At 39.3% G+C, this 12,096-nt stretch overlaps 1 protein-coding gene across 2 annotated transcripts in view; it reads left to right on the top strand.

Moving 5' to 3' along the window:
• Positions 1-577: 577 nt before the first annotated feature.
• The window catches only part of cenpe (centromere protein E), a 45,862-nt gene continuing 34,343 nt past the window's right edge, over positions 578-12,096 (top strand). For both annotated transcript variants that reach the window (XM_062982459.1, XM_062982458.1), the window contains exons 1-12: positions 578-683; positions 1,371-1,465; positions 2,603-2,692; positions 3,395-3,513; positions 4,219-4,341; positions 5,449-5,530; positions 5,633-5,700; positions 7,180-7,248; positions 8,793-8,844; positions 9,842-9,929; positions 10,156-10,285; positions 11,273-11,392. In XM_062982459.1, coding sequence (XP_062838529.1) covers positions 628-683; positions 1,371-1,465; positions 2,603-2,692; positions 3,395-3,513; positions 4,219-4,341; positions 5,449-5,530; positions 5,633-5,700; positions 7,180-7,248; positions 8,793-8,844; positions 9,842-9,929; positions 10,156-10,285; positions 11,273-11,392 — 1,092 coding nt within the window. In that variant the 5' untranslated portion in view covers positions 578-627. The remainder of the gene's footprint in view (positions 684-1,370; positions 1,466-2,602; positions 2,693-3,394; positions 3,514-4,218; positions 4,342-5,448; positions 5,531-5,632; positions 5,701-7,179; positions 7,249-8,792; positions 8,845-9,841; positions 9,930-10,155; positions 10,286-11,272; positions 11,393-12,096) is intronic.

The raw sequence follows: 12,096 nt of genomic DNA, 5'->3' as shown, positions 1-12,096 counted from the left end.
AGATTACATGAGTCTACACTGCCATATAATCCAGTTTCTGAATCCAGATTGTCTGATTTGAACAGGATTACATGAGTCCACACTGACATATAATCCAGATTATCTGTTTTCTTATAAAGAACCCCATCACTAGATTCTTCTGGCCAAGAAGAGTTCAGAGAGAGTTTCACCTGAGCCTGAGAGAGTGTGACCCAGCGGGTTGCCATGGCAGCGCAGCATTGAGAAAAACTGGACTCTTTAGAATTGACTCTTTAATGCGGGAAACCGGGGGGGGGGGTTCATTGTGTTTCTCGCTTTTCACGTCTTTGCCTACAGAAAATACAGACAATAAAGCTAATGCTTTATTGACATTTTATATGAGCGTATACGGGGGTTTTTTCCCCCCTCTTTTACACAGTGCTTCCAAAACTTTGGAGCCTACTATGGAATCTTTGGACTTCATTTCCCAGAATCCCTGACCGTTGGCCTTGCTAGCTGCGCCTTCTGGGAATTGAAGTCCCGCCCGCATAGGCATCTTCCCCTCCCCTCGCTCACGACAATGGTACAGTCCAGGCGGCGGACCAATAGGAAGAGACGTTGCGGAAATTCAAATGCTAGGAGGAAGGCAACGCTGGGAGTGGAAGAGAAATGGCTGAAGAAGGAGCTGTGACTGTTTGTGTGCGAGTGCGCCCGCTCATTGCCCGGTAAATTTGCGTTTCCTTTTAATTAATTTTTCCGTCGCCTTCCTTTCTCATTAGGGAAATGTCCCTCACCCTTCCAGGCTCTGGGTGCGTTTAAACCAGGCATGGGGAAACTTGGGCCTTCCAGGTGTTTTGGACTTCAACTCCCACCATTCCTCACAGCCTCAGGCCCCTTCCTTTTCCCCCTCAGCCGCTTAAGCGGCTGAGGGGGAAAAGGAAAGGGCCTGAGGCTGTGAGGAATGGTGGGAGTTGAAGTCCAAAACACCTTAAAGCCCCAAGTTTCCCCATGCTGGGCCCAAACTGTACAGTTAATGCGGTTTAGTACCGCTTTAAACTGCCATGGCTCAGTGCTGTGAAGCACAACCAGTTACCAGCTTAAGTGGTATCTATACATGTAAAGATAGGGCAAAATCCCTTTTTCTGGCTTTATCCACATTTATTACACAACTCAACTTGGGGGTGAATTGCAGTAAATGTTTACCAATAAAATACGCTCTGCATATGCTCAGGATACTGTGTCTCCTGATAAATTGCACTGATAAAAATAAATTAACCATCAAAAATTGTGCATGCTTTAACAAAGGAGTCTTTTGAAGAGGAGGAACAAAGGTTATCGTGGAGCGGAGATGTGATGTTTCCTGATAGGGTCCAAAAATTAATTAAGCAGGGAATTCTGTTTTGTTTCTGAAGGGAAAATGAAGACCTTGATGACAAAGGGCAGGTGGCATGGAAAAGCGAAGAATGCACTGTGTATCAAACAGATGGCACCAAGTCTTTTACATTTGGTACGTTTTTCTTATAATCTTATAACTGGAATATAATTATCCATTGGGACATGATTTATCTTATAAAGGTAAAGGTTTCCCCTGATATTAAGTCCAGTCATGTCTGACTCTGGGGGTTGGTGCTCATTTCCATTTCTAAGCCGAAGAGCCGGCGTTGTCCGTAGACACCTCCAAGGTCATGTGGCTGGCATGATTACATGGAGCGCCGTTACCGTCCCGCCGGAGCCGTACTTATTGACATGTTTTCAAACTGCTAGGTTGGCAGAAGCTGGAGCTAACAGCGGGCGCTCACTCCGCTCCCGAGATTTGAACCTGGGACCTTTCAGTCTGCAAGTTCAGCATATAATATATAACTGGAATATAATTATCCATTGGGACATGATTTATCTTATAACCAACTGGAATTAAGTATACAATGTGAATTTTAACCCTTTTCTCCTACTTTTTTTCTACATTGAGAACTTCTTGCCCTTTAGAGCATCTTAGATTTTTAAGGTTCTTTTCATTTACTTTGGAGTCTTATTACTTAATTCACATTAGCTTTTTTTTTAATCGTGACAGTAACGAATTGAGAACATACTGTAAGTTGATTCTGATGTGAGAAAATTGGCTGTCTACAGAGACGTTGCCCAGGGGATAGCCAGATGTGTTACCATCCTGATGGGAGGCTTTTCTCATGTCCTTGTAAGCTAGCGCTGAAGATAGGAGCTTACTCAGGAGAATAGGTTAAACCCTTGTGAAGAAGCCTCCCAAAAGAATGGTTAAAACATCAATAACATCTGGGCATCCCCTGGGCAACGTCCTTGCAGGCGGTCAATTCTCTCACACCAAAATGATTTGCAGTTTTTCAAGTCGCTCCTGACATAAAATAAAACCCATCTCCCAGATTCGAACTGCCAAACTTTAGGTCAGCAATTCAGCCAGCACAAGGGTTTAACCCATTGCACTACCGTGGCTCCCTATTATCATTAGGTGATGTACTTTAGGAAATTCCCATTAGTGTGCAAGAAATGATAAAATGCACATTACCTTACTGTAAAAATACTTTTCTGCATTCTAATTTACAAGTAGCAATGCAGTGTTGAATCTTAGAGACAAAATTCAATTTCAATGAACTTTTTTTTTCTTTTCTTGAAGATCAAGTGTTTCATTCAGAAGACAGTACTGCAGAAGTCTATCAGGGAGTGGCTGCTCCAATTATAAAGTCAGCTGTCCAGGGCTACAATGGTATTACTCTTATTATTATTAATATTATTATTAATTTGATATCTTATCTTTTCTCAAAACCTGGAACTCAAGGCATCATAACATTAAAATACAATGTAGTTATAGTATGAATTAATACTTTGAGTGTTGGGACCAGGACTCTAGGAAGCGTCTTGATTGGTTACTGCAGCTGCATGGAGATCTGAACTTTAGTTGGGCAAGTCATGCATTCTCAGCTTAAGAAGGCAGCAAAGGCCAATGTCAGATTAAATATTGTAAGGAACATCCTAGGTGAGAGTCGCCATAATGCAAAATCTATTTGAAGTCACATAACAATGTGAAGTTCAAACATACCAAAGGTCAGTATTAAAATAGAATTAAACTGCCTATTATTATTATTATGTTTATTTATATCCTGCTTTTTCTCCATAAAGAGACTCAAAGCAGCTGACATTAAAAGCTTTAAAGTACAATTTAAAATATACAAATTTTAAAACAATATTAAATTTGAAACATCATTTGTGTTAAAAACTATTCAGATTAAATCGATAAAAACATAAAACCATTTAAAATTATTTAAAAGAGCAAGTTGAAAATGGTGAAAGCCATGTTGAAAACAATACAGCCCCCTCTTGAAATCCCTTAAATATCAGTTACAGTTTCCATTATTTTTGCATTCTCGGTGAGCATCAGTCTGAGTTAACTGTTGTGATTCCTCCATAGGAACAATTTTTGCTTATGGCCAAACAGCATCCGGTAAGACCTACACAATGTTGGGCACACCCAATTGTCCTGGCATCCTACCAATGGCAATTCATGATGTCTTCAATACAATCTGCAGAGTAAGCAATTCTACAAAAGTTTATCTTTCATTTGCAGAGCTAAATGACAGCAGTGTTGTATGCGCTGTGACGGTTCTTTGCTTGGTTTCAAGGCATGAAATTCGGATATTCTTCTCGCTTTATCACTGGCCATTGGATTGGATTGCAGACAAAGCCATTTGGAAAGCCAAGGATGCCTTGACTCTAAGTGAATAAGTGTCACACAGTTTTTCCTTTTAGAAAAAAAAGCCTGGCAGGCTACTGAATGATGGCTTCTGTTTTTATAAAGAATGTTATTGATAAGATTTCATTTGTAAAAAAAAGAGCATCTTCAAGCATGCATGCAGAGTTACAAACATCCGACTTACAAACAACTCATAGTTAAGAACAGGGCGAGATAACAGGAAATGAGAGAAATCTGCTCCTCAGAAGGGAGATTAATTCCTTAAAAAGTTATCATGGAGGAAAGGTGTCTCCACTGAAGCTTTATCACCAATCCTTGTTTCCGCAATAAGCCATTTTTTCAAAATTCAATTATTACAGGGACAGAAAGTGAAGTGAAATCTTCTGAACGGGGCACAGACAGCAAAACAAACACCACAGGGATGTTGATCTTTCCATATGCTATTCAAAACTATATAGAGAGCTGGTGTTACATTTTTAAAATTTACCTGTTCTGACATACATAGATATTCAGGACTGCCTGTATATCTTCTTAATTTTTAGATTCCCAATAGAGAATTCCTACTCCGTATATCATACATGGAGATTCACAATGAGACAATTCAAGACCTGCTTTGCAGTAACATCAGGAAAAAGAGGCCTTTAGTTGTCCGTGAAGACATCAATGTAAGTAAATTAAGGCTGGAGAATCACCAGTAGCGTGTATTGTATAATGTAATATACAAAAATAGTAGTATAGTTTGGATGATAATATGTAAGGTGTCAAGAAAGCTATCGATAGCTATTTTCTTAATATTTTGTGGCTTTTCACAAGTTAATTCTTCTGTTCTCAAAACTGATTATAAATTGTAGGTGCTGTTAGGTCACTGCCTTAAATACATTAGTTTTATTCTTATATTAGCTTGGGTACCCACTACCCAGAGGTGCCTGGGTTATTTGAAAAGGGCATTGTTTGTTTTTGGATGTTAGGTAATATCAGTTTGGTCATATGTTACGCTATTTCTTAGAAAAAAAACTCAGTCTTTGCTTTTGTTTTTTATGAATGCTCCCATTAGAAAATGCATAAAGATGTGGGTGAACTACAATTCCCAAAAATCTTGGGCCAATCCTACTCAAACTCCACCAATATTCACAGTTGGCCATGTTGAATTTGTGTGCCAAGGTTGCTCCAGATCCGTCATCGGATGGATTCAGTGTTTTCTGAATATTGGTGTATTGTAACTCCTGGATGTCAAAGTCAATCATCCCCAAACCCCGCCAGTATGCAAAGTTGACTGTCTTGGATCTGTGTGCCAAGTTAGTTCCAGGTCCATTATTGGTGGAGTTCAGACTGCCCTTAGATTACAGGTGAACTATACATCCCAGTCCCAACAACTCCTATAAATCATGATGAATTCTTCCCAAACCCCTCTCTCTAGTATGTTCAGTTGCTGTGTGCCATAGAAAAGAGGAAAGGGTTAAAGGAGAGGCAGTGGGCAGTGTCATGCAAATTCCACACCAATGGAGAGAGAAAGGAACACTGGGATGTGGCTCGCTGTAACCTGCAATGTCCTTGGAGGGAGGGCTTTGGTGGCACCTCAGCATTGTGGGCGAAAGCAGTTTGTGGAGGCCAGAGGCTGTCTGTGTAAATTGTCACCTCTGCCACATACACACATACATATTTTCACTTTTATTATGTGTATAGATGGCTCGTTAAATCTTAACATAAGGAATTGACATAAATAGTAGTTTAATGTAGGAGTGTCCTAAATCTATTTTTAAAAACTCTTGCAGAGGACAATTTTTGTTGAAGACCTGATGGAAGAAGTAGTGGTTTCTCCAGATCAAGTAATGGACTGGTTACAGAAAGGCGAAAGTAAGGCTCAGTATATCTTTTGTCTCTAAGTGTGGACCATAGCATGTTTGTCCAACTGGAAAGGATTATAATTGCCTCAATTTTTTTTGATATTCTGAACAGAAAACAGGCACTATGGAGAAACTAAAATGAATGAAAGAAGCAGTCGCTCTCATACAATTTTTAGAATGGTAAGTTGTTTCATTAAGTTTTATTTATTTGATATAAAATATCTATCTAATCTATGTATGTATGCATGTATATATATACAGAGAGAGAGAGAGAGACATACACACATAGACTTCATTTTTGTATCCTGCCTCCATCTCCCCAAAATGACTTATCATTTTATTTTATTTATTGACTGAATTGAATTTCTTCATCCTGGCAAAGTATTATTCATCTGGTGTATAACTGGTAACTTGTTATTTTATTTAGTTATGTCCTGTATTTTAAAGTTTGGGAATAGCTCTCATCAGTTAGTTTTAACATGTTTGATTACACTGGCCAACACACATTTTGGTGGCTCTTTCTTGGATATATTTGAGCAGCTGATTCCAAAACATTGTACTAGTTTTCCCCTATCAACCCTAGTTTTTGAAATGAGCATATGCCATGTATCTTCATCTGCTTCCCCATAACAGAATGTCTAGACATAAAGAAATAAAAGGATCACTTTAGCATAAACTTTGCACAAAACCCAACATAGAGCAAGTGGACTTTCTCTTTAACAGTACTCTACTGTGCCATGCCTCCCCTAAAATCTTCAGAGCAGGTTTTGAAGGTTTTTAGCAGGGTGGTAAGAGTATGGGGCTCCCTAGATGTTAGACTGTATCTCCTAAAAGGTTCACCATTATCTATGGTAGCTAGGTCTGCTGGGAATTGCAGAGCAACAGAATATAGAGGGTTGCCGTATTCCTGACCCTTGTATATAGACAAAAGGAGAATAACCCCCTCTCTCCATTCTTAAAGAATAATAAACTACAATAATAATAATAATAACAAGAGAATTGGATTGGATACCATCCATTATAGCCAATTGGTATTCACACATGAAGTTTGGAGATTAGCAAATATATTGTTTGTTAAAATGTTTATATCTTGCACTATGTCCAAATATTTCAGGACAGGGTACAGATTTATTTTTAAAAGATACTTTAAAAACAATTTAAAATAATTTGGAAAGTCTTATAATTGTGATCTTGCCAATTGGGGTCCTAAGGTAAAGGTTTTCGCCTGACGTTAAGTCCAGTCGTGACCGACTCTGGGGGTTGGTGCTCATCTCCATTTCTAAGCCGAAGAGCCGGCATTGTTCATAGACATCTCCAGTCATGTGGCCGGCATAGAGCACCGTTACCTTCCCGCCGGACCTATTGATCTACTCACATTTGATATGTTTTTGAACTGCTAGGTTGGCAGGAGCTGGGGCTAATAATGGGCGCTCATTCCGCTCCCGGGATTTGAACCTGGGACCTTTTGGTCCACAAGTTCAGCAGCTCAGCACTTTAACACACTGTGCCACCAGGGGCCCCTATTGGGGTCCTAGGGTGAGGTAAATGGTCTTCAAACTCCCTCCAAACATGCTGTCACAAAGATAGTGCAATCTTGTCAGAATATAGTATGTTGCAAAATTGAAATTGTTTCACGACTTTGCTTGCTTTCTCTTGAAGATCATTGAGAGTAAGGAAAAAGATACTGGCAGCTCAAGCTACGAAGATGCTGTCATGGTCTCTCATTTGGTGAGTTTCAATAAAGGCATTAGGGTTAAAAGTTGGATTGGACAGAGGAATGGTTTAACATTTCAGATACCATAAAATGAAATGGGCATTTGTGTACATCCTGTTTTGTGCTTGAGTGTACGTCTAATATCTTGATAAATCATGGAAGATTGTATAACTGATGCCATTTATTGAATAGGGATGTTTCTACCTGGGTGGGAGGGCAGTTTTGCTGTGACATCTGTTCTTCATTGATCATTGGCTGAGCTGGGTAGTTAGGCAGTTTCCCTTTCTTTGCTGCACCTTTTGGTTCAAGAGAATACACCAGTCTTACATTTGTTCTACAGCTTCTTTACTTTCAGCAGAATTTGCTTGAAAGGGAAATTTAAATCACCATCTACATATATAATAGACCTGAAATGCATTTACTGACACTGTTCTTAAACTGTGTCAAGATCAAAATAAACAATGCGACTCTCTTCCCTACCTTCCCCCACTTTGTAAGTAAGCCTACATCTGAAGAATAATAATTTAACGTGGTGCTCAAATCATTTGGGATGACAAAATGGGATTTACAACAGGAAAAGGAACTTCCAACAATTTCATTAAACTCAGTGTCCTCTAGAGGTGTTCTGGCCATAGCATAAATTACTCCAACCTCTCTTGGGCTGTTGCTTACTGGGATGATGGGAGCTGTAGTTTGAGGTAAGCTGTGGTAAGGGAGATTCTAAATTTCTTTTGCTCTTTTTGCACTTCAAAAATGGTAGTGCTGAATAGGACTTAAGTTCTTCCCAGATTTGAGGGCTAGCACTGCAGAAATTACAGGGCAAATTTGCAGGGCAAATCCTGTGTTTTAAACCTTGGGCCCCTGAACTACATTCATTTCAATAGATTCACTAGAGCTTCTTAAAAACTATGATTCGGGACCCCAAATGAGGTTGCCATAACTATATGTTGGGATCGCCTTTCTTTCCCATGTGCCCCTCTCCCCCGCTCCTTTGCATGCCCCTCTCTGCTTTCCCTTCTCAGTCCTCTGCCTTCCTTTCGCTTGCACATGCACCTCTTCTGCTTTTTCCTCATTCACACATGTCTTTCTTCCTTGCTCACTTGCACATGTCTCTCTCCCCTTCTCCCCTCCCCCTCTCCTTTATATACCCTATTTACCTCAATCTAATGCTCACTATTTTTGGCTAAATTACCTCACCAAAATGAGGGTGCTCACTAGATTTGCGTCATTTGATAATCTTAATGCTGAGCCAAAGCCAAAGGGGAAGCAGCTTCAGGAGCTGCACCTGGAACTCTTCTTTGAGGGACCTCATCACTAATTAATGGTTTAATTCTATGCATTCTGGGATTTGTAAATTTTGGTGAGACATCAGAATTCTTTGGCAAATTTGTGAGTTTCAAAAGCTTAAGCTTTGTACTAGATGAGCACATGGTACCTAGTCTGTTTCTGAGATTCTCTGGTGTGTTTGTAATTATTGTCAAGTATCCAAATCAATAGGAAAATTTTAAAACAGCTTGAAAAAAATCAGAGTCTAACAAAATTTGCTTTGACTTTTCAGAATTTAGTGGATCTCGCAGGTAGTGAAAGAGCAAGCCAGACAGGTTCTGAAGGTATGTGGCTACTGTCAAATTAGATTTTGTGGAATTTTGTTATACCTCGATCTTTTCACTGTTTTCCTACATAATAATTACACTCAGATTTAGCCATTCCTTAGTAGAGATCAAAGTAGCATAGAAGGTATTTTCTTACTGTCTTCACGACAGCATTGAAAAGTGAACCACCCAAGATACTTGCAGGAAGGTTCTTGACTTGAATTGAGGGCAGTTGGGTGAAAGGAACTGATAATAACTTTGGGTATATGCTCAGAGACAAATACATTTTTTCTTAACAAGTACAACGTTGTTGCTCTTGGCAATGATTTCATGTACTTCAGGGCTAAGTGGCAAGTGTTTGTCAGTATTCTAATTCCTCCATAGATGTTTCATAATGGGCAAGTCTAGATTGACCCTCCCATCAAATTATTCACAGCTTTTGTTATGTGTCCTAAGCCACCTTCCTATTGAAAAATAGCAACTAAAGAAGCTGCAATCTCAAGTTAACAAGAACTGAGAAGGACAGTCAATGGCTAGGGATTTTGGAGGTCTCTCATTCATAGAATATATATACTATGTAGCTGATCTGGTGGCAGATGGCAATGGCCATCATCTTGGTGGTTTGGAATGGGAATTGGAGTAAGTCAAGGATGATAAGGTGGTACTGACCAGGTCTACTATATACTGCCTTCAGTCTCAGATGCATTATGCTTTGAAATATCAACTTCTCAAGCAATGTGAAACAATGATTTATACTTCTGTTTCCTGATAGGCCTCTGGTATGCCACTGCGATATCAAAATGCTAGATTAGATAGATCCAACAGGGCTACATTTGTGTACAGTTAAGTAGATAAACCACCTTGCATCTCACCTTTGGGAAAAAGTGAGGAAAAAATAAAGGTGTAGAAAAGGATAGCCTTAGTGTACGATGCTTTATTTTATAAGTAGAAAAATAAGTCTGCATAGAAGTTAAATTTTTACAGATTTTTGTATATACTTTATGTTCATGTCTAGGAATTCGATTTAAGGAAGGTTGCAATATAAACCGGAGCCTTTTCACCTTGGGTCAAGTAATCAAGAAACTTTGTGATGATCAATCTGGGTAAGACCTCTTATGCTAACTGTAAGCCAAAAGTGAGAACTGCTAGTTCTCAATGTTTTAGACTATAACTCTGACAAATGTTTACCAGTGGTGATTCTGAGTGCTTTTGAATAGAATTTGTAGTCCATAATATTCTCCAGCTTTAACTTAGACAGAATAGTTTGCTCTTGAACTATGTTTACAAATCAAAAAGTCTACCTTCATCTTTCTTATCTCTCTTCACTAGTGGCTTCATTAACTACAGGGACAGCAAACTGACTCGCATTCTGCAGAATTCACTGGGTGGAAATGCTAAGACTGTTATCATCTGCACAATTACTCCTGCATCTCTGGAAGAAACTCTTAGTACGCTTCAGGTAAAACGAAAAATGTTGCTTTTGCTTCCTAAAGAATTCTGAATGTGCATTTGGACTTAGAAAAGTAACGGTGATTTCAAGAACGATTTTTGATATAAGGCGTTAACTTTCTCCTTCAATATATTTTGTGGTATCTAAAAAAGCTAGTATCTTATTTGTGCCGGCATTACTGTTTTGTTGCTTTCTGTTCTGATGATTTCTGTACTGCACAAAGCAAAAGTATGCAGTCAAATCTGTTTTCAAATGCTTAGCAATTAAGCTGTGAAATTTTTCTTTTAAGGCCGCCAAGCTACTCCACACAGGGCATCTGTTCAAATAATGCCTAGATCAGCCTTTTCCAGTCTGGTGGCCTTCATGCTTTGATCTGCACCTCCTATCCCATCCAGAGTTTCACAGTTAAAGTTTCATTACACGCTGTTGTAATTTACCTCTACTCAAAAGTCCATTTCATTCTTTATCTTTTTCCGGAGTTGTGTGGGCCAGCAGCAACTCCATATCAAAAAGATAGGAGCAATGACCAGTCCCAGGGACATCCTTTGTTCCTGAAGCAATGTGGGATGGTTTTGATATTTCAGCTTCTAAAAAACCTGACATAAAAATCAAGAGCTTGAATTTGAGGAAATGAAGTCAGCTCTGTTATTGCCTCATCTATTTCAAACAACAAATGACAAAAGATAGCAATCCATCGGAACTATTTGGTTTATATTACAAAACCTAGGAAGGAAAGAAGTGAACTCGTGTGTTGGAGAAGGTTAAAACACATAGCTAGTCTGAAAGGTTTATGCCTCAAAACTCTTGAATGATGCTACATTTTTACGTTCGGTGCTTTGAGAGCATAATCCTTATGGGCCCACTGCAGTTACTATAATAATAAATGTCCAATTTTGTAATATCCTGCCACACCATAGCTTTGATACAAAGGATTTCTTCTGACTTTTGCTTATGTGGAAGCTTCCAATCTTGGTTCTGCATTCTTGTGTTTTCTAGTTTGCCAGAACAGCTAAAAATATGAAAAACACTCCCAAAGTTAATGAAGTTCTTGATGATGAGGCCCTTCTGAAGAGGTATCGTAAAGAAATAGAAAACTTGAAACGCCGCCTGGAAGAAGTAAGTCTTCCCTCCAATTAGAAGCACCCCTACCAAACCAGGGATCGGCTGACTGGTTCCCAGATGTTACAGAACTACATGTATTCATGAAATAGTGCTTTCAAGGCTGAATCTATGGAATTGACTAAGAGGCTGGGTAGGGGAAATCCTATGGAAAGGAGAATCAATGGCAAACCCTGTGGTGCTTGTACTGGTGGTGCGGGTCCAAAAGATGGATGGAGAGTGATAGTTTTAGAATCATCTTTGCCCAGACTTCTCTTAATATTTTCCAACATTTTCATTAAGAAGAATAGTTGTACCAGTTCCAAAACTGGCATAGTTTTCCCCATTTGCCAGAGAAGGGAAGAGCTGCAAATTTCTTTGATTGTCTCTCTGTTGGTGTCCTGATGGCTATGGGGTGTTGGTGGTGTTGGGGCTATTTCAGTGGAGAAGATCCAACAGTAGACTTTTCCCTCCCTGGTTTTTAAATTATTCTGTAACCCGCCTCGAGCCCCAAAGAGGCAGGTAAGAAATAAAATTATTAATATTTAGATCAGTGGTTCTTAATCTATGGGTCTCCGGGTGTTTTGGCCTACAACTCCCAGAAATCCCAGACAGTTTACCAGCCTTTGGGATTTTTGGGAGATGAAGGCCAAAACATCTGGGCTCCCACAGGTTAATAACCACTGATTTAGATGGAGACCTATAATAATCTTTTTGCAACC

Source organism: Anolis carolinensis, chromosome 5 (assembly GCF_035594765.1).
Source record: "Anolis carolinensis isolate JA03-04 chromosome 5, rAnoCar3.1.pri, whole genome shotgun sequence".
Lineage (NCBI taxonomy): Eukaryota > Metazoa > Chordata > Lepidosauria > Squamata > Dactyloidae > Anolis > Anolis carolinensis.
This window is presented reverse-complemented; position numbering and strand designations above follow the sequence as displayed.